The sequence below is a fragment of the Balaenoptera physalus genome (assembly GCF_965194825.1).
Source record: "Balaenoptera physalus genome assembly, chromosome: 19".
Lineage (NCBI taxonomy): Eukaryota > Metazoa > Chordata > Mammalia > Artiodactyla > Balaenopteridae > Balaenoptera > Balaenoptera physalus.
The window spans coordinates 14,504,856-14,527,368 of record NC_138900.1 but is presented as its reverse complement, the minus strand read 5'-3'; the positions used below and the strand labels follow the sequence as shown (position 1 = coordinate 14,527,368).

General features: G+C 52.7%; 1 protein-coding gene across 8 annotated transcripts in view; it reads left to right on the top strand.

The window, feature by feature from the left end:
• SIPA1L3 (signal induced proliferation associated 1 like 3) overlaps window positions 1-22,513 on the top strand; it is a 236,801-nt gene that overhangs the window by 177,415 nt on the left and 36,873 nt on the right. For all 8 annotated transcript variants that reach the window (XM_082439274.1, XM_082439270.1, XM_082439272.1 and 5 more), the window contains 5 exons: window positions 2,965-3,216; window positions 4,043-4,180; window positions 12,726-12,853; window positions 18,088-18,206; window positions 20,780-21,207. In XM_082439274.1, coding sequence (XP_082295400.1) covers window positions 2,965-3,216; window positions 4,043-4,180; window positions 12,726-12,853; window positions 18,088-18,206; window positions 20,780-21,207 — 1,065 coding nt within the window. The remainder of the gene's footprint in view (window positions 1-2,964; window positions 3,217-4,042; window positions 4,181-12,725; window positions 12,854-18,087; window positions 18,207-20,779; window positions 21,208-22,513) is intronic.

The window sequence follows — 22,513 nt, the reverse complement described above, 5'->3', positions numbered from 1 at the left end:
CGGGCCTCTCACCATCGCGGCCTCTCCCGCTGCGGAGCACAGGCTCCAGACGCGCAGGCTCAGCAATTGTGGCTCACGGGCCCAGTCGCTCCGCGGCATGTGGGATCCTCCCAGGCCAGGGCTCGAACCCGTGTCCCCTGCATTGGCAGGCAGACTCTCAACCACTGCGCCACCAGGGAAGCCCAAGTGTAATATTCTTTTTATTTCTGTTTTAAATCATGTTTACGTATGTGCATAGGCTATTTCTGTAAGAATATGTAAAAACCTGGCAGCTGTGGGTGCTTCTGGTGGGTGTGACTGGGGGACGGAGATGGGGACAGGGACGCCCTTTTATACCACTTTAATTTTTAAAAACAATTCAAAAACTAAATCAGTGAAATGGGCTTCGTAAACTTTTTCTCATGTCCGCATCATCCCTGGCAGCTTGGTAAAATGCAGCTTCCTGGGCCCCACCTCAAAGAGGACTCTGATTCAGAGGGGCTGAGATGGGGCCCAGGAATCTGTATTCCTTTACTGAGCGCTCAGGGTAATTTAGATGCTGACGGATCTCAGATCACTGGGAAGGAATTTGTTCCAGAGCCCCCAGGTGGGTGTGGTTGGACTTCAGAAGGCGGAAGGGAGACTTTCGCTTCTGAGCATGTGGGAATGACAGGTAGACAGTCCACAGAATCGGCTGGAGAAGGCGACAACAGCAAGAGCTCCTGTTTGTTAAGCACTTGGCACGCGCCAGACTTTCTGCTAATGCTCGCAGCCATCTTACAGATTAGGAAACTGAAGCTCTGAGAAGGAAAATCCCTCACCCAAGGCCACACAGGCCATAAGTGGCAGAGCTGGGATCTGAACCAGCCGTCTGGCCTCAGAGCCCTGGCTCTCCATCACTCTGTGCTGCCTTCAAGATGACTGTTTCCCTCTTTGACGTCATGCCCAGAGACTCTTGACCAAAGATGAAGCTGTCAGTAACTGGGGCAGAAGGGACCCAAAAAATCTACTCACTGGTTCCCAAACCACTGTTCAGTGGGCCAGTGTATATGGTGGTTAAAGCTGTGGGCTTTCAAGTCAGCTTACTCTCCAGTTTCCGGGAATTCCCTTGCAGTCCAGTGGTTAGGACAACGCACTTTCACTGCCAAGAGTGTGGGTTCTATCCCTGGTTGGGGAACTAGGATACCACAAGCCGTGTGGCATGGCCAAAAAAAGAATAGATAGATAGATAGATAGATAGATACATACATACATACATGGGTACCTACATAGGTACATAGATAAATCCAGTTTCCACCTCTTACTGGCTGTGTGACCTTGGATAGGTTACTTAACTTCTCTGTGCCTCGATTTACTTCTCTCTTCAGTGTATCTACTGATTAGAATTCTGGTTACCAGCAACAGAGGTGAAGCAAAAGAGAGACTTTACTAGCTAATGCACCTGATAAGACTAGGAGATGGGGCAAGATTTAAGTGTGGCTTTATGCAGGGACATCTTCATCAGGAATCTTTATCACCTGTCTCCTTTGGTGCGTTGCTGTCATTCTCAAGCCATCTCCCACTTCACGGGGACAAAGATGACCTCTCCCTCCTCACAGCTCCAGCTTAGGTCTCCCCAGCTCAGCAGCCCAGGGAAATAGATCTCTCCCCCGGTAGTTCCAGAGCTGATGCTCACTGCCTCTGATTGGCTCAGCTTGGGGCACATGACAATCCTGTGCCTGTCATTGTGTCCAGAGAGAGAAGAGTTTCTGACCAGCAGGCCTGGGTTACGTGCTCATACCTGGAGCCAAGAAGTGGGGTCAGCCCCACCTAGAGCACACAGACCTGTTCTCAGGAGAAGGGGTGTAGAAGCTGAGCAGGCAGGAGTAGCAGGTGTGCACTGCCTGGGGCCATGATGGTACCCCCTCCACCTCTGCTCAGGCCTGGCGTATCTGTGGGTTCTGGTAGACATTTGTATGTTGTCATTCCTCACCTGGTACCTTGTGAGGCATGGGCACCTGCTAATCCAGAGAGGCTGCTGGAAGGAGCTGCTGAACGTCAGCTCAGCTCCGACTCTAGTGCTACTGAGCGGCGCTGTGTGTCTGGCCCAGGTGCCAGAGCCCATCCTCAGGTCACCTTTTAATGACTCCTTAGCAGACATGACCTGGGCCCACAGGCTCCCAGCCACCAAGTCCACCAGATCTTTTGCTGGATGCCCTGAAAGTTCCCCAGGCTCCAGGGGACTCAGGAGAACCACAGAGGATCGGCTCAGTGTGGGCAGGAGAACTTCTAGGCCAAGGGCTCCTCTGAGTTCAGCTCCCACAGCTGCTAGGAGGTGGATTTTGTGAGCACGGCCCCCTCCTCGGGCTCAGAGCCCCCTCCCGTGCTGCACTGCAGCAGTGGTGGAGATGCCAGCCCAGCCTGCGGATCTCCCTACCTAGAGCCAGGAACGCTGCGGTGCATGTGTGGCAGCCTGGTCTGGGGGAATTCACGGGCCGTTCTGCATCTATTTGAAGGTGCTGGATTTCGTGGCTTTTTTTTTTTTTTTTAACCACCCTGCAAAATAGGTCACCTGCTCCTCTTCCAGCTGCCTTTGAGCTTCTTTGGAACAAGGCAGATACTGTCCTTTGATTCTGAGGGCATCCGCCTTCCTGGCCCCAAGAACCACCAAGGGGGGCCGAGCCAGCCCATGGAGGACACTGGCTGACCCAAGGCCTGGGTCAGGGAGAAGGGAGAGGAAAGGAGACGAGGAGAGAGGAAGAGGAGGGGAGAGGAGATGAGGCAGAGAGCGCCAAGCGTTGGAGCCACATTGTTGGGCCCTGTCCCGGTTGAGGCCTCCAAGCTGCTACATGTCAGACCAGTTTAAAGGGTACCTACTGGGCCTTTAAAATAGGCCGTGTGTGTTCAGATTGGGTGGGAAAGCCCAGCCCGGGCTGCTGCGACGCTCAGCAGGCATGCGCGCTGGTGGGCCGGGGCCTGTCTGAGTAACGCAGTTTTTCTTCCCAGGGGGTGGCCAGAGACCTATGACATGAATACCTCGGAGTCCAAGACGGAGCTGGAGAGCCTGGTCGCGGGGGGCCGGCCCCCCTATCGCAGCAACGCTCCCTGGCAGTGGAGCGGGCCCGCGTCCCACAACTCTCTCCCAGCCTCCAAGTGGGCCGCTCCTGCCACCCCCGGGCACGCCCAGTCCCTGAGCCGGCCCCCGAAGCAGACCCCCATGGTCCCCTTCCGGGAGTCCCAGCCCCTGCACAGCAAGAGGTAAGGACTGCCCCCCCCCGCACCCCACCCAGGGCACCAGCCCAGCCCGCACCTCCCTCCTGTCTGCAGCTGCCCTTTTCCCTTTTCTCTCTCCTTCCCCTGCTGTCCAGTCTCTTCCTCTCCTCAGTCTTTCTCCTTTTCTTCTTGTGCTTATATGCCCCCCGGTTCCTCCTTCCCTTAAACTTGCCTTATGAGCCTCTTGTGTGAGGGCCCAGGGCTGGGGAGCTCAAGGTCTGAGGTTGGAAATCCACCCTACTGTATATGATTAAAACTATATATTTTTTTAAAAGGTCAAAGGACTGATAAGCACAAAATTTAGGGCAGTGATTCCTTCTGGCAAGGAAGTGGGAAGGGGAGGAGCCCACCAGTGGACAGGTATTGCCGCCACTCTAGCTCTTGGGTTGGGTGGTAGCTTCAGGGAGTTTGTTTTATTATGATGGCATATACCTTAAAGATAAATGCTTTTGAATATATTATATATTAAAAAATAAAGAAAATTTTCCAAGTAATGAAGGAATCCACCTTGCAGAGGAGCGTCTTGTCCCAGGCGTGGGCGAGAACGGTCTTCGCGGCCCCATCAGAGCCCCATCAGGCCACAGAAGCCGGGGGGCAGGCTCAGCCGCAGTGGGAAGGCAGGCAAGGGGTGCCCTGGCTTCCTGCTGCCCTTTGCTCAGCAGCCCTCTCTCTGTCCCCATGGGAGGATAGCAGGTGAATCAGATGGGATGTGGTTGGGCCTGAGGGAGAGGTCTGGCTGTCCCTCCTCGGAGGGCAGGGGTATCCTCCTCGCTCACCCCCACCGCCTTCCTCCCTCCTGTCTCTGTTCCAGGCCCGTCAGCTTCCCAGAAACCCCTTACACAGCATCACCAGCAGGGGTCGACAAAGTCCCTCCCTACCGACAGCCTTCTGGGAGCTTCTCCACCCCCGGCTCGGCCACCTACGCCAGATACAAGCCATCCCCAGAAAGGTCAGAGTCTCTTCACTCTTTTCAGTTAAGGAATCTGGTGAAAGCCAGAATCTTTCTTCCTCAGGAAATGCACTTACCCCACAAGTTTATTTGCCATTTTATGGGGCTTATGGATCCCTGAAGGTCATCAGAGGACCTCCGGGAGGGTGGGCTGTGTGTGTTAAGATGTAGGGACTCGCCATGCCTGTCCTTGCAGCAGCATTTCGGTTGTCGTTCTCCTGACACCTGAATCACTTGTCTGAGCAAGAGCAGGTGCCTTCCAGAACAGCCATTCACCTCACTCCAGCCTGTGCTCCCCAGGACCAGGCCACCAGCATTACCCAGTTTTCATGGCCTGTCGGGCTTCAGTCCTGTCCCCTTCTCCAGTCTGGCAGCCTGAGGGATCTTCCCAACTCCTCCCTGGCTCCCCAGTGCCTTCGGGATAAACCCAAGCTCTCTAGCTTGCTCTCCAGCAGCCTTCAGCCCTGGTGCCCAATAACCTTCCTCCTCCAGGGTCCCTGTCTGAGGGGCAGCCCCACCACTCCCCTGTCTTCAGGCCAGAGCCGTGCACCTCATCCTGGATGTCTCCCTTCCCCCACCCCCACCGCGGTCCATCCCTTCCACCTCCTGAGCATCTCCGCCCCCTCCTCCTTTCCCCAGTGCCCCACCCTGGCCACCTCCCTGAGCCCCCAGCCTCTGTGCCACCTCCTCTGGTCCACCCCCCACTCAGTAACTGGGGGGTCTTTGCATATCTGGCCATGTCTGTCCCCTGCTCCAAACCCTCCTTGTGTCCCAGAGCCCTCAGGACACAGCCTCCATGCCTCACTCTGGCCACCGGGACGCACCCGCCTCTCCAGCCCTGTGCGGTGCCCTGCACGTCAGCCGCCCTGGCCACTTCTGATTTCCTAGGAGGCTGTGTGCATTTCAGAATCCTCCCCATGGAAACTCTTCATGATCTTCACCCCCACCCACTCCACAGACACCACTCCTCCAATGTGAGTGCTGAAGCTCCTCCTCCAGGAAGGCTTCCCTGTACCTCCCCCCGCACTAGGTGACGTGCTGCCCCTGTGCCCTTCGCTTCATGTGTATTTCCTGACCATGGCCTTGAGCACTCTCCATTCTGTTAGCCCAGTTAAGTGTGTGTGCACACACATGTGCATGCATACTCACGCGTGTGTGCACAAACAAGCCTGCTCTCCAGGATACGATACCTTTCCAGGCCGTTTTGTATAACATTATTACCGTGACACAGCACAGGGTCTGGCACATGGTAGATCCTTGGTATATATTTGATGAAAGATGGATTGAGTGAGTGAGTTTGTTTAAATAGTGAGCTTCAGAATCACCCGGAGGGAGGGTTTGTTAAAGTACAGATTACTGGTCTGACCCCTGAGTTTCCAGCTTGGTAGGACTGGGGTAGAGCATGCGATACCAAGGCTGCTGGTCCAAGGAACACACTTCGAGAGCCACCACACTAAACATTGTTTGATTCTAAGCCTCTGTTGTAAAACTGGGGGAAACATACTCAGTCTTTCATCTTCTAGTGGCCACCATTCAGCTTTCATCAGCAAAGGATCCCCAGAGCCTTCCATGTGCCAGGTGCCAGGAGAAATATTTGAGATACTCACTTACAGGGGTTCCTGTTGTCAGTGCTGCTGTGGTGGAGAGAGAGTCTTAGAAGGGATGCGCACTCTGATGAGAGCTCTAATAGACTCAGGCCTCAGAGGAGGGAGCTCAGCCCAGCGTCAGGTCTAGGCTGGCTGCCAGGAGGAAGCGGCATTTGAATAAGGCTTTGAGAGATTAGTAGGAGTTTGCTGCGGAGAAGAGGGAGAAGGTCATTCCAGACAGAGCAAAGGCTACAGATGTGAGTAAGCAGAATGGTGTGGAATGCAGAAGGAAAAAAAAAGTTGAACTCAAAGAAACAGAGTAGAATGGTGGTTGCCTGGGGGTGGGGGGAATGGAGCGATGTTGGTCAAAGGGCACAAACTTTGGGTTATGAGATGAATAAGTTCTGAGGATTTAATGTGTAGCATGGTGGCTGTAGTTAATAATTCTGTATCGTACACTTAAAATCTGCTAAGAGAGTAGATCTTAAGCATTCTCACCCAAAAAAAGATAAGTATGTGAGATGAGAGATGTGTTAATTAACTCAATTGTGGTACTCATTTCACAGTGTATACATAAATCATTACGTTGTACACTTTAAATATATTACAGTTTTATTTGTCAGTTACACCTCAGTAAAGCTCCGGGGCGTGGGGGAGAGATGTTTCTAAGAGTGCTATTTACTCAAGGAGTCGAGGACATTGTTATTTCTGTGAAGGGGTATGCTGACCAATTCTGTATCACGTGTAGACAAGTGTTTAGGAAGAAAAGAGAATACCATTGCTTACTTTGCGGTAAGTCCATTGTTAGTTTTAAAAAGAGCCGCCAAACTATTTTGCAGAGTGGTTGTACCGCTGTCCGTTCCGCCTGGCAAGGTATGAGTCATCCCGTTTCTCCACATCCTTGTCGCTGTCTGGTGTCATCACCGTTTTTCGTTTCAGCTGTTCTCATAGGTGTGTGATGACGTCTCATTGTGGGTTTTTGTTTGTTTGTTTGTTTGTTTTGTTTTTGGCTGCGACGGGTCTTCATTGCTGCGCACGGGCTCTCTGTAGTTGCAGTGAGCAGGGGCTACTCTTCGTTGCAGTGCGCGGGCTTCTCATTGCAGTGACTTCTCTTGTTGTGGAGCACGGGCTCTAGGCGCGCAGGCTTCAGTAGTTGTGGCACACGGGCTCAGTAGCTGTGGCTCGCGGGCTCTAGAGCGCAGGCTCAGTAGCTGTGGTGCACGGGCTTAGTTGCTCCGCAGCACATGGCATCTTCCCGGACCAGGGCTCAAACCCGTGTCCCCTGCATTGGCAGGCGGATTCTTAACCACTGGGCCACCTGGGAAGCCCTCACTGTGGTTTTAATTTGCATTTCTCTAACGGCTAATGATGTTGAACATCTTTGTTTTTCAATGTTTATATATTCTAGATACAAGTCCTTTGTTGTTAGCTTTGTGGTTTGCAAATATTTTCTCCCAGTCATTAGTTTGTCTTTTCATCTTCATAACAGGGTCTTTCACAAAAGTTTTTAATTTTGATGAGCTCCAAATTATCATTGTTTTCCTTTCATGGATCATGCTTCTGGTGTTAAATCTTAGAGCTCTGCCTAGTCCTGAGTCCTGAAGATTTTTTTTTCCCAGAAGTTTTTCCTTTTTTTTTTTTTTTTTTTTTTTTTTTGCCTCGCTGTGCAGCATGCGGGATCCTAGTTCCCCGACCAGGGATCAAACCCGTGCCCCTTGCAGTGGAAGTGCAGAATCCCAACCACTAGACCGCCAGGGAATTCCCTTCTTAGAAGTTTTAATTGTTTTCTATTTTACATTTAAGTCCATGATCCACTTCGAGTTTTTCAAAGCTAGTTTTTGCCCAAGGTGAAAGGTTTAGGTTGAGGTTCCTTTTTTTTGCCTGCCGATGTCCAGCACCATTTATGGAAAAGGCTCTCCCTCCTCCAGTGTATTGCTTTTGCTTCTTAAAGCAAAAATTCATTGGAAGGGGAAATTAATTGGACACATTTGTGTGGGTCTATTTCTGTAATCTCTAGACTGTTCCATTGAGCTATATGCATGACCTCAATGAGTGCCTCCAGCAATTCCGTGAAGTGAGTAGCGTGTCCCATTTTACAGAGGGAGAGGGAAAACTGAGGCTCAACAAGGTGAATCCACTTGGCCAAGATCACTTTTCCAGGAACCCAGGCCTATGTGATTCCAAGGGACCGACTCTGACCCAGAGCTGTCCTGCCTGCCCACGAGACTCTGAGCGCATCCTCCAAATCAGGGTGACATGCGTGGTCCCTACTGGAGTCCCCACCCCACAGTGACACTTGATGGCTGTGATTTTGTGTTTCAGGCTTTCTGGCATTGGCAAGTGAAAAACTCTCACTTTTCCCTTGGATTCCAGCTCTTCCCAGCCCACCCCTCTCTTCCCAGGGCTCCAGTGGAGCTTGTCTCGGCTCTCTGTGGCCTGGGTCTCAGCAATTTTTATCTCTGTCAACAGCTAGGTTCCAAATTTTGCCAACCATTCCTAGCACACCTCAGCCCCTAAACCCGCAAAAGTGTGTCTCATGGCCAGTCACCAGCCAGCGATAAGAGGCCCGGGAACAAGTCAGGCTGCCCCAGTGGCCTTTGGCCTCAGCTCTTTTCCCCTTTTCCTGCCGAGCAGTTGACATCCTGGAGCCTGTGTGACCCAAGCGAGAGACATTCCAGCCCAGCCACGGACATTCCCCCCTCAGGACTCCTGTGTCTCCTGCTGTCTTCTCCAGCGGGCCTGCAACTTGCCGAATTCATCAAACTTTTAGGAGCTCGAAGGCCCTCATAGACAGAACCTATCCCATGACCCATTTTAGATTTACTGAGACAGGAGGGCAAGATGGCCTGCACCTCATCAGCCATGTGAGAGTGGGCTTCACCTCTCTGCCCCTGTTTGCTCACATGTAAAACGTCTGCCCTTGGTAATTCCCTGGCGGTCCAATGGTTAGGGCTCTGCACTTCCACTGCAGGGGGCACAAGTTCCATCCCTGGTCAGGGAACTAGGATCCCTCATGCTACACAGCAAGGCCCAAAAAAAAAGAAAAGAAAAAAAAAAAAAATTAGCTGTTAAAAAAAAAAGTCTGCCTCTGAGCAGTGTTGAGAACATTCTAGGAGGGAATCTCTCTCGAGCACTTAGGACTGAGCCCGGCACACAGTAAGTGCTCTGTGAGGGTTCTGACTGTTACTGCTGCCTTCAGGGCTGTGCCGGCAGCTGCAGATGCGGTCCCCGTCCTCAGGAGTTTGCCACTCTCGTGTGCAACATGAGCAAACCTCCAAACTCAGTACAGAGCGCTAGGACAGAATTGTGTACCCAGCCCAGCACCCTGCAGGGCTGGCGTGGACCCCAGACATTTGCTCATTAGGCCACTTGGCTGGCTTTTTTTTTTTTTTCCTTTGCTTTTCTCTGCCAGTTCCATGAAGAGTGGTACATCAGTTAGGAGGCATTTGACTTCAGACAGAAAACCTAACTCAAGAAGGCATGAGCGTCAGGGGGATTTATCATCATCACGTAATAAGTCCAGAGGTGGGGTGGCTCTAGGGCTGGTTAATTGTACAGGGTCATCCTCAGGGACCTGGCTCCATTCATGACCCACGAGGGCTACTGTGGCCCCAAGCAAAACCGGTGCCCTGCAGAAAAAGAAGGAAGAGCTTCTCTTTGTTTCTAACAGTAAAGGAACTCGGTCACTTGCCCACCCCTGAACTAACCCCTGGCAAGGTCACATTGGACCCCCATGACTGTCTTAAACCATCAGGATTTACACAAGTCGTGTGGCAGAGGGATGGCCGCCAGAGCAGAATCTGGACTGCACCAGCAGAGGCAAAGAAGATGATGCCAAGTGGGGTGGCAGCCGACAATGGCTGCATCGTCCGTCCACCCTTTACCCAGTCCTCCTGTAATGCACCCATCATCCACTGTTCCATCCAGGCCTGGAGCCCTGCCCTCAGGAGTTCAATTCTGTCTTGGTACTTTCCTATATGGCAGAATGGGAAGTTCAAAGCCAAGATCCTGGCAGCCCAAACCTGCTTCTGGGAAGTTTTGCCCAGAGCTATGCATGGTGAGATTCTGGAATGTTCCAGTTTCCAATCAGCTTGACCAGGATGTGGTAATGATAGAAATGGCCCCAAATAGGACATATTCAGCACCGAAAGAATGGTCAACATAGGTCAGTCAGTTTGCATTGGGATAATAAGAAGACTTTTTAGTGAGAGAATTACATAAATGGACAAAGTACAGGTTGTCTTGATTGAGGACAGTTAGCTGAGAGATTAAGCTGGTAACATATATCCAGCCTAAGGCAGTCCATCAGGGGAATTCTCCGGCGGTCCAGTGGTTAGGATGTGGCGCTTTCACTGCCAGGGCCCAGGTTCAATCCCTGGTCGGGGAGCTAAGATCCCATAAGCCACGCAGTGCAGCCAAAAAAAAAAAAAAAATTGGGATTAGGTTTGTCTGCTCCTCCTCGCCGATGTTCTGCCACCCTTGGCCTGTGGCCTACTGGTCTTAAGGTGGCTGCTCAGCCTTAAGCAGATAATGAGGTAAAGGCACCCACCGCACATTTCCAGAGAATGCCTGGGAGTCACGTGCAGTACTCTTATCTCATTGGCCAGGACTGCAAGGGAGCCTGGGAAATGTAGTTTGTTAACCGATCACATTGCTGCCCCCAGTACAGTTGGGATTCCGTTACCAAGGTGGAAGCAGAGAGTAGACATTGAGGGAGCAGCCTGCAGCATCTGCCACTTGGACCTTCCGCTTTCCTTTGGCTGATCCCAGCTACTGCCGTCTTCCTTTAGTACTCAGAATTCAGTACGGACATTTTGAGAAAATGGAATAAACACATCAACACTTCAGTTTCCAGCTGCGCTGGAGCCACATTTTACCAGGAAGTTGGCTGGCTGCTAAGTCAGCCAATAAGATGAAGACTGCCTATGCTTTTTTATTGTTTTGACTCTTTTTTTCCTGGAGGCATTAGAGTTCAAGGTCTGGAGAAGCGGGGATAATATGTATTTTCTTGGCGGGTGAGTAAAGATGAGTTATCAGGAAGTCCAGTGCACCTCTGCAGCACCCCTCTGCTGCCCTGGAGGTGTTGAAGCCAGGGGTTTAGAGTTGGTCTCTACAGAGACAGCCTTGGCTTGGGGCTGTCAGGGTGACCCTGGAGAAGTCAGTTACCTCCTCTTTTGGATTTTGGGGGGTCCTGGTTTATCATCCTCTCAAGTTGCAAGTATAGGCACAGGAGCCAAATGGGGAATCACAATATCAGCTTGATTAATGGAGGCTCAGTGACTCCTGCAAAGTCCAGGGCTTATGTCAATGGAATGTTTCTGGTGGCAAGTAGCCAAAACTTGGCTGACTCAAATGCTGTTGGAATGTGTTATCTCACAGCAAAGAAGGTTCAGAGGCAGAGTAGCCTCCAGGGAGGGTTAATCCAGCATCTCGACGACATCATCAAGGGCCCGGTGCCTACTCTCTCTTCCACGCTCAGCATTGACCTTGTTCTCAGGCTGGTTGGGAGAGGGTGACAGCGGCTCATGGTGTTATATCTGAACCCAGCAACACCTGGTGAAGAAGAGAGGCCATCTTTCCTTGTCAGCTCCCTTCGGAGCAAGGAGACTTTTCCCCAAAGCTCCTCAGCAGACTTCCCCCATTTCAGTCAGGTTATTCTGGGTAACAGATGCCTGAAAATTGCAGTGACCAAAGTCAGCGAAGGTTTATTTTGCACCCACACTGCAGGTCCACCACTGGTTGGACCTCTCAGGATGCAGGCTGCCTCACAGCTCACTGGCGAGAACTAGTCACACAGTCCCAGCCAGCCTGTCTCAAGGGGCTAGGAAGTGTGGTCCTGCCGTGTGCTTGCTAGGTGAAGAGCCAGAAGTATTTCATGGGAGCCTTAATGACTCACATCCTCTCACATCTCATGTGCCTGTCCCTAACCAACCCCAGGCAAGGAGAAGGTTTCCGCCATGACTGGCTCTGATCTGAGGTGGAATGGACATTGGGAGGTGCCCACAGGATTCTCTCCGGGTTCATAGAGAATGTCTGTGGGACCTGAGGCCACAGAGAACCTTTTGCCAATCCCTCTGTTAAATCTCAGCCCTTGCCTGCGGGTGTGCAGGGCCAGCCTCCAGGAGAATCTCTGTCTAGGAGACAACTTTGTTATTTCATTCCTTCACAACCCTGTGAAGCAGAAAATGTCATTTTTCAGACAGGAAAACTGCAGCTCAAACTGTTGAGCACTTGCCCGACCAAGGTCACGCAGCTAGTAAGGGATGGAGCTGGGGTTGAGCCCAGACCTGCCTTGTTCTGGAGCCTGAGCCCCAGCTTCTCCTCTGCAGCTCTTTCCTCCACCAGAGAGATATACACACTTCCGGCCTGTCAGCCTCAGGCTAAGCTCTGGACACACAGGACGACATTCAGTCCTGAAAGGAAGGACCTACTGCAGTTTCCTCTTGACAACTAGGGAAACTGAGGCTCAGGGCAAGGAAGTGACTGTACCTGGCTGGGCGAGAGGCCGAGGGGAGGTTTGATCCCCAGGCCGCTGGGTTCCAGGCCTCCTGTACCTACAAACGCTGCCTTATCCTGCTCTCCTCCACCAGAGAGAAAGGGAGCCCAAGACAGGCCTGGGGGCCGGGGCTGCTGATGACAGCTCACCCCGTTCCGCAGCCAAGAAACGGGACCCCGGAGGAGCCTCTGGGTAGGGCTGTTGCCCAGGTGGCTTCTGCCCCCTTCTTCCTTGAGGACCCCACCTGGCCCCACACGCCCTGCCACCACCGGCTCCCTGGCATGCTTCCCGCGCAGAACTCACTCCTGACCCTCAGTTAATAACACGTTTCCAGGCTTCCTCACCTAGCCTCCCCTCCGCGCGGAGCCTCCCGTGTATTTAAAACCCCACATCGAGGAAGTCTCAGGTGGTTTTTGGCACACCAGCCCTTCACCCTGTGTTTGCTCCTCTCGCCCCACTGCAGGTACACAGCCGCCCCACACCCACTGCTGTCTTTTGATCCCCACTTCAGCCATGATGGGATGTCCAGCGGCGAGTCCTCCTCAGGCGGCCTGACCAGCCAGGAGAGCACCATGGAGCGGCAGAAGCCAGGTAAGGTCTCCCCAGGCCAGCTGCGCCCCTGGCCTCGCCCTGCACGACCTCTTAGTTACAGCGTGACAGGTGACACCCCTCCTCCTGTCAGTGATGGATAAAACACAAAAGAAAGCTGTAAGTGCCACACGTAAGACTAGAGAGGTCACCCGGGAGAGCGGCGGGGACCAGTGAGCCAGATCCATCTCCACCCAGGCAGGGCATCAGCAGGCGGGGTCTGCCGACACTGTCGGTCAGGAGCCAGGGCACAGATGTGCGTGCGACTTGGAGGTGGGGACCACCAGCGGAAGTCGTTGAAAAGGACTGAAAGTGGTGCTCTCAGGGGAGCGGGGCCGGCAGTGTTCTGAGGCTGCTCATTACGTAACGCTTCCCGTGTTGCTTCTCGACTGCTGTGCTGAGAAGCGACGCTCCAAATCTGGAGCATCTAGTGTGATAACATGTCACAAAGTGAGCACGCCCGTGTTCTACACCCAGCGCAAGAGACAGACGTGGCCAGCCTCCTGGAAGGCCCCAGCCCCTCCCAATCAGTATCCCCAAAGGCCACCCCATCTTGCTTCCCACGACCAGACTTAATCTTGCCTGGTTTTGAACTTCACGCATATGGAATGTAGACTCCCACTGGATGCACTGTGTGTGTGTGTGTGTGTGTGTGTGTGTGTGTGTGTGTGTGGCTTCTGTTGCTCAGTATTGTGTTGGTAAGTGTCGGCCACGTGGTTGTGTGTAGCCACGCCATTTCTGAGTAGCATATCCATTGTCTGAATGACCCACAATTTCTTACTCGAGTCTCACGTTGAAGGACATTTGGATTGTTTCCAGTTTGGGGCTGCTTAGAATAGTGCTGCCAGGAATATCCTCATACCTGTCTTTTGATGAACACATACTCAACATTTCTGCAGGGAATATACCTAGGAGTGGAATTGCTGGGTCATGCGTTTATAAGAGACTGCCCAACCATTTACCACTCCCACCAACGACAGAGAGAGTTCTCTTTGCTCCTTTCCTCACCAGCCTTTTCATTTCTGCCTTCCTAGTGGGCACGTAGTAGTATCCTGTTGTGTTTTTAATTTGCATTTTTCTGATGCCTGATGAGACTGAGCATCTTCTCATCTGTTTATTCTTCTGTGTATAAGTATTAATCATGGGCATGTACTACTTAGATGAATATCTTAAACATGATTCCTCATAACGAAGTTGTAGCCCCTTTGAAGTGTGAGAACCAGCAGATGATGGGTGGGTTCAAAAGAACGAAAATCAATCAAGTGTCAGAGAGCGCTGACATCAGAGGGGCAGGAGATGGAGATGTCCACGCAGCGGGTGTTCGAGAGTATCCAGGCAGCTCTCGGCGGGGAGGACCCTGGCAGCACATCACCGGCTCCCCCGGGCACTGTGGGGCAGGGGAGAGGTTGTCTGCCCCAGGATTAGCGGCCTGGAGAATTCCTCAGCACCCCCGCCCCATGGTTCTCTTAAACCAGGGACAACGGTTAGACTGCAGGCAAGCAGATCGCGTCGCCCCGACCCCCAACTGTCCCCCACTGCTGCTGCCTCCGGGGCCTGTAGACACGGGTTCGCTCCTCTCCTCAGCACGCTTGATCGTGCCCGCGGTCTGTGATCTTTGCTCCAGCACAGGCAGATTCGCATCCTTTTCCCCCCACCCCACCCAGTTGAGAAGGAGAGAAACGCGTTGCTTGGCGATGTCATTACACCAAAGCGTAAAATAAGAAGGAATTGTTTCCAGCATTCACCATGGACCCCAAATAAGGAGTCACAGAAGCTCACCGTGGTCCCTCCTTTCTTTCCTCTTCTGTCCGCTAGAGCTCGTCTCCCCTCTCACTTCCTTGAGACCTTGTTATAAGTTGACTAACCCCTCCCGGCACACACACAAATCAGGGCAGTCTGTGTCTAGGAGTCGTCATAAAGTTTAGAATGTATTCAAGACCAGGGTGGGGGAATCAGGTGCCACGATGGATGTGGGGATGTGCCCAGCCCTGGTCAGGTGACCGTGATTGCAGTGACAGCAGTACGGTTTCCGGTGCTGTACACTCCCTCCTGTTTAATCATCTCAGGAACACGACAGATTGGGTGCCGTGACTGCCCTGTTTTAGAAACGAAGATGAGGCACAGAAAGGTTGTCCCTTGTCAGAGGTCCCTGCTGGTGAGTAGCATCATTGAGATTTGGACCAAGGCCTATTGGTTCTAGAACCCTCCTTAACCCTCATCACCCACAGACACCACCACAGTCCCTCACCCACAGAGTGAGCGTTTCTCAAGCCTCAGCGCACCCAGGTTAGGAAGGTGGCCCCAGAGCCACCAGCTGCCCCAGGCCTGTGCCTGGCCGTGTTTTCAACACATCTCTCACAGCCACGTCCATGTCTGTTACCCACCCAGCGTGTCAAGGGTGAAGCAGGAGCGCCAGAAGGTCACTGGGGCCCAGTTCAGAGGGCCAGTGAAGGGCCCAGGATCAGGGCCTCCTGAGGGCAGGGCTAGGGGCAAAGAGGACACTGGGGCAGCCAAGGAGGGGCAGGAACCTAGCCCTTCATCCCTCCATTCATTCGACACATCACCAATGATACGTGCCAGGCTGGGCACCAGGGATACAGTGTGAGCTAGACAGGCGTGTCCCCTGCCTTCTTGGAGCTGACAGTTTGTGGGAGAGACGGACAATAGCAGGAGCACCGAGTAATAAATACTCACTAATAATGCTGAGTATTAAGTGGAAACAAACACAGTGCCTAGAGAGAGCTTGGTGGGGTCTGGGGGTGAGGATGTCTCTGAGCAAATCACATTTCAGGCGAGGCTAGAAGAATGCAGAGGAGCCAACTGGGAGGAGAACATTCCAGGGAAAGGGAGCTGGTTGAAGACCCTGAGGTAGCAGGGGGTATGGTGTTGGTTGAACAGGAAAGAGGCCGAGTGGCTGGAGAAGTGGGAGATGAGGCCAGGGAGGTGACGGGGACGGCATGGTGGGGACTCTGTCCTTCAGTCAGAACCACGGGGCTCAATTCTTCTGAGCACAGGAGGGATGGGATCTGACTCGGGTGTTCACAGGGTCCCTCTAGCTACAGATTCTTGCAGGGTGGGGCCAGTGGAGGGGGACAGATGGGCAGGTTCTGGATACGGTCCTTTGGAGGTAAAGTTAGAATTTCCTGATGCTCAAGGATGAAAACCAGTTTCTGACCCGAGCAGCTAAAAGGATGGAGATGATGAGAGATGCAGGTTTGGGGGAAGATAAGGAGTTGGCTTTGGCCGTGTCCAATGGGAGGTGCCCAGTAGACACCCAGTGGAGGCGTGTGAGGGAGCCATATATACAAGTCTGAAGTCATGGGGAGAGGTCCAGCCAGAGACAGAAGTGTGGGAGCCACTGGTGTCATAGGTGGTAGAGAAGGCTGGGTGTGACTGCCACGGCTTGGCTCTCTGCAGAAATGTGGTCTCCTGGCATGGTCTGCCCACTTCCCAGGGGACCAGAGCCTCCTGGGCGTGTCGGATGCTTCCAAGGAGGAAAAGGCATCTGTGGAGGTAAAGTAGGTGGACAAAGTGGCCAGCCTGCCCGCTCTGATGACCATGATTCCCAAATGAAAGCCACGTGGGCAGTGACACCCCCGGCAATGTCCAGCCAGGCTGCTCTCTGCCATGTCCCTGAGTGCCGTGCCTGACCTTCCAGGCCCACCTTCCCCAGCAGGAACATGGGCCCAGAGCCCTCTGGGGCTGCACTGGGGGCAGCAGTGTGTATGGTTGTGAGCTCAGCCTCCGACGGGCCTGGTGAGAAGTTCTGAGTCAGCTGTGTGACCTTGGCGGTGACCTCACCTCTCCCAGCCTCAGGTCCCTCTGCTGCGGCAGGCACCCTAAGTGTCTTTCCTTGCAGGGTGGTTTCGGGGTCCAGTGAGATCACACCTGCCCAGCCCTCGGCACAGGACCCAGCCCATCATGAAGGGAATGACGACTTCTGCTTCTCGAGCACTCACTGTGCACTGTCGCTGGAGTTGTCATTGTTGGGGAAGCACAGAGAGGGTACGGGGGTTGAGAGCACAGGTCTGAAGCTCTTTCTGACTTTGTGACCTTGGACCAGTTACTTAACCTCTCTGAGTCTTGATGTTCTCCTTCATCTATTAAACTGGTACTAATATCCACCTCACAGTATCACTGGGAGGATGTAGCAAGGTAATGCGTGCAAAGCACTTATAGTAGTACCTGATACAGACGTGTGCTTAATGATAATTATCGTTATTATTTTAAATACAGCACTGATCAAAATTGTGGGCTCTGGTGTTAGACCGCCTGGGTTTGGGTCCTCTGTTAGTGCGTTTGCAAGTGTGATAGATATTAACTAGCCCTCCACTGGCGTTGTGTGTTTTTTTAAGATCCGATGCTCCATTCAGGCACATTGGCTAGCCTTGGGAATTTAGAGTAATTTACACCCACACCAGCCATCATGATTTTAAACCTATTTCACCTTTGAACCAGCCATTCCACTTGTAGAATTCTGTCCCAAACATAATTGCACACTTGCTCAAAGTTGGGTGTAGAGGGAAGGCCACCAGAATGTTAAGAAAAATCAAAAATACCTTGAATGTCCATCAGCAGGAAACTGGTTAAATAATTGATGTCCATTCACATGATGGAATACTGTACAGCTATTAAAAATAAGATAACTTCATGTTCAGTTAACTTATGTGAAGATGTGTTATGAAGATACAGAGCAAAAAGCAAGTGTAAGTATTATTTATTTGTAAAGTAAGAAATCAAGTTGTGAGACAATGCTTATTATGATTCCACTTTCATTTAACCAAAAAAAGCTACACACGTTTAAGCAACAAAGGAATGAGACCTTGATTATATAAAGAATCTTATTCACCAAAAGACAGTCAATCCCGTAGAAAAATGGGTAAAGGATATGAACAAGTAATTTACAAAATAGAAAATCCAAATGGCCAGTAAGGATGAAAACGTGCTCAAGCTCCTTTGTGGATGGAGGACTGTTGGAAGGCTTCGCGAGGTTAACGCATGTTAAGCACTAGAATGGTGCCTGGCACACAGTAAGTGCTCAGTAAATATTCTGTTACTGAGTGTTGTTAGACCCCAAGACATGAGTTGATGGGGGTCATGGCCGTGTGTGAGCTGAGCAGACAAGCTGGCAGAGGGGTGGGACCATCCAACCACATTTAGGACCAGATTCTTTGGGTGAACTTGGGCCAGAGCCTGAGTCACCTCTGACCACTGGTGTGTCTCCCATCTTAATGCAGAGCCTTTGTGGCATGTGCCCGCCCAGGCCCGGCTCTCGGCCATGGCTGGAAGCAGCGGGAGCAAGCACGCCTCCAGGCAGGACACAGCAGGCAAAGATTCCCCCAACAGGCATTCCAAGGTGAGTCTGGGCCCCACCTGCCAACCCAGGGGAGCCAGGGCTGTGGGAGCTGGCCGCCTTACCCGCCCTGACTGCTGAGGGCTGGGCGGCTTCACCTGCGTGTGGGCCTCTGAGCACCACACGTGAGCACATGCTCCACCTCTGCCCCCTTCCGCTCCAGCAGAGGGGTGAGATGCCTGGTCTGGAGTTAGGCCCAGCCAGGTGCACGTCCTGGCTCCAGCCCCCGCCATCCACGTCATCTTGAGCAGATACCTTCACCCCCCTGAAGCCACAGTTTCCTCATTACCTCAGCTGTGGTAGGTGTCTTCACCAGCTCGGGCTGCTGTAAGAAAAGTATCACACACTGGGTGGCTGATAAACAACAGAAATTTATTTCTTACAGTTCTGGAGGCTGGGAAGTCCAAGATCAAGGTGCAGGGAGATTCAGTGTCTGGTGAAAACCTGCCTCCTGGTTCACAGACAGCCTTCCCTCCACCTCATGTGTGAAGGGAGCAGCTCTCTGTGGTCTCTTTTATAAGGATATAAATACACATACGGATTTTATAACCCCATTCATGAGGAATATATAAACATGTATAGGATAAATATGTGAAAATATATAGCGGTTTTATAATCCCATTCATGAGGGCTCTACCCTCATAACCTAATCACTTCCCAAAGGCCCTCCCTCCTAATACCTTTCCATTGGAGATTAGGATTCAGCGTATGAATGTTGGGGGAACACAGACTATTCAATCTATAGCAATAGGTTAACTGCTGTTCCAGACAGCCCCCAAATCTCAGTGACCTCACACAATAGAAGTTTATTCCCCTTTCATGTAACAATTCAGTGTGGGTACTCGGTGAGCAGCTTTCCACATGGTGGTTCAGGAACCCAGGCTCCCTCCCTCTTGTAGCTGTCCCTCAGGGCCTCAGAGCCCTCCCCTGGGTCCCTGCCTCTTTGCAGCAGATGAGAGTAGGAGGGAGAGGGAAGGTTTTTGTGGCTCAGACCTGGAAATGGCATAAATCACTTTTTTTTTTTGGCTGTGTTGGGTCTTCGTTGCTGCGCACAGGCTTCTCATTCATTGAGGTGGATTCTCTTGTTGCAGAGCTCAGGCTCTAGGCACACGGGTTCAGTAGTTGTGGCGCATGGGCTTAGTTGCTCCGCGGCATGTGGGATCTTCCCGGACCAGGGCTCGAACCCGTGTCCCCTGCATTGGCAGGCAGATTCTTAACCACTGTGCCACCAGGGAAGCCCCGGCAAAAATCACTTTTACCTATATTGCATTGTCCAGGACTCTTATCACGTGGCCACAGGTCACTGCAGGAGGAACTGGGAAATGTCCTGTGTGCCCAGGAGAAGGAGATAGTTTTGGTGAGCACTTGGGAGTCTCTTCACATCTATTCACTCAGTGGGTGTTTGATGAGCACGTACAACATGCCAGGCATTGGGACCACAGTGATGAAGAGGGCAGATGCACCCCTGTGCTCACAAAGCTGGCGTCCCAGTGGGGGCAACAAGCAGTAAGCAAAGAAACAGATTTCATTATATAATGGTAAGAACCAATTCTTGCTGTGAAAGAAAAACAAAGTACAGTTAAGGGAAAAGAGTGTCAAGCACAGCTACTTTAGGATGAGGTGGTCAGAGAAGGCCTTTGAGGAGGTAACCTTTAAGCAAAATCTTGAATGAAGTAAGGAGCAACCCATGAAGATATCTGAGGGAAGAGCATTGTAGGCAGAGGGAACAGCAAGTACAAAGGCCCTGAGGGGGCAGTGTGCCTGGCATACTCAGAGAACAGCGAGAAGGCCAGTGTGGCTGGAGGAGAGTGATCAAGAGGGAGGCGGGAGATAAAGTTAGAGACCAGAACCTGGAACCAGATCACAGAGGCCACGGTGAGGACTCTTGCTTTTCCCCTGAGTGCGCAGGGAAAGGACATGAACTGACGTAAGTGTTCACAGCCTGTCTCTGGCTGCGTGTAGGGAACAAATTGGGGGCCGGGGTGAGGGGAGACAGGGAGAGGGAGTTGGGAGACCAGGGAGGAGGCTCCTGCCATGGTCCAGCAGGAGGCAGTGGTGGACAGGACCAGGGTGGAGCCACAGAGGGAGGAGAAGTGGCAGGTTTGGATCTGTTTCGAAGATTCAGGTGACAGGAGTTGCTGTTGGACTAGATACGGGTGTGAGAGCAAAAGCAGCGTCGAGTGACTCCACGGCTCTTGGGTGGAGCAGCTGAAAGGACGGAGGTGCCATTATGAGACAGGGAAGAGGCGAATTCAGGAGGGAAGGCCAGAAGCTCAGTTTCAGATGTGTTCAGCTTAAGCTGTGGGCAGCATGTTACATATGTGCTGTCATTTATCCCTCTGATCAACCTCATGGGGCAGGGTTATTATCAACCCATTTTACAGATGTGGAAACTGAGGCACAGGGAAGTTCAATCAATTGCCCAAGATAACAAGGCCAGTAAGTGGGGGAGCCAGAGTTCGAAGCTGTCTGGCTCCAGGGTTCACACTTAGGTGTGGGGAGGACCCAGAGAAGGAAGTTTGCCCCCCGCCCCCCCACCCAGAGTCTAGGAATGACACACTTCTCCTGCCTTCCAGGGAGAGCCTCAGTACTCCAGCCATTCCAGCAGCAATACCCTCTCCAGCAACGCGTCCAGCAGCCACAGCGACGATCGCTGGTTCGACCCCCTGGACCCACTGGAGCCAGAGCAAGACCCTCTCTCCAAGGGAGGCTCCAGTGACAGTGGCATTGACACCACCCTCTACACCTCTAGCCCCAGCTGCTTGTCCCTGGCCAAGACATCTCGGCCGGCCAAGCCACACAAGCCCCCGGGAAGTGTGGGCCTCTGTGGGGGCGGGCGCGAGGCTGCCGGGCGGTCCCACCATGCAGACCGGCGTCGGGAGGTCTCGCCCGCCCCTGGAGTCACTGGCCAGAACAAGGGCTACCGACCGAAGCTGTACTCCTCAGGCTCCAGCACCCCTACAGGCCTGGCTGGGGGCAGCCGCGACCCACCGAGGCAGTCCAGGTAAGACACTGAATCTAGTCCAAGTCCTTCAGGGGCCCTGACCACCTTCTGCATCCCCCACAGTCCTGACACTGGTGTTCCCTCCCCAGAAACATGCTCACAGGTGGGAATGCTCGCACCTTAGTTTGCTTACAGAGTTGGGAGACTCGTGGACCTCCCCCTGCTGCCATCCATTGGCCTTTAAGAATCCCAGTAGAGGGAGGTAAATCCCTGGCTGGCTGTCTCATCTGTCTCTGGTTCACTCTGACCCTCAGTCTCTTTCCTTTTCTCTCTCCTGAGACTAGTAGTTTTTACATTTTCTGGGAACCACAGACTGTTTCTGTTAGGAGTGCATTTGTCTGGAGGTAATAGGAAACCTGACCCACAGTGGCTTAAACAAGTAGAGGTTTAATAGTCCCCTTTTGGGAAGTCCAGAGAGGGCAGAGCTGGGCTGGTGCAGCAGCGGCTCAGGGAGGGCCTCAAGGCCTAGCACCCTGTGTCTTCCTGCTCCATCACCCTCCTCATGCTGGCTGTGACTTCCTGGTCTCCAGATGGCTGTGGTGCCCCTGGGGGACATGGGGACAGAGAACAGAGGAAAGACGGCAGCGTCTGTGTAGCTCCCTGTCTGTGGAGAAAGCAAAAGCTTTCCCAGAACCCCCTTCAGCAGGCAGTGTCACATGGCCATCTCAGCTACAAGGAAGTCTGGGAGATCACAGGTTAGCCTTCCAGCCTTCATAGTGAAAGGCAGTGTGGTCTCTAGACAGTCCACTGGAGGGCTGTTCAACACAGATTCCCCTGCCCTACGGGGTGGGGCCTGAGACTATGCATTTTTACAAAGTTCCGTGTAGATGCCAATGTTGCTGGTCCCGGGACCACGCTTTGAGAACCACTGGTAGAGAGGCAGACAGGGTAATAAGTGAGAACGAACAGGCATTGACTAACCAACAACCTGGAGTCTGGACCACACACACTTTGCGAATGTGATGAAAGCCACGAACTGCCTCCTGGAAAAGTCGTTCTGCCGTCACAGGACTCAGACCGGTCCAGGGGCCCCCTCAGAGGTCTGCAGCCCCAGGCAGGGATTACTGTGCTGCAGTCCCCAGTGTGCACCCCTGAGGCCACCACCTCCTTTCTCTTCCCTGACCACACCTGAACAGGGGCCAGCCCGTGTCCAGGACCCCTATTAGGGGTCTTCATCTCCCTTGGCTTCCTGACACCTTGGCCCGTCCCCAGACCTGAGCCTCTCTCCACACAGGACACGTGCACCCAGGCAGTGGCCTCAGACCTCCTTGACCACAACCCACAGTGGACCTGGGTCTTTGACCAT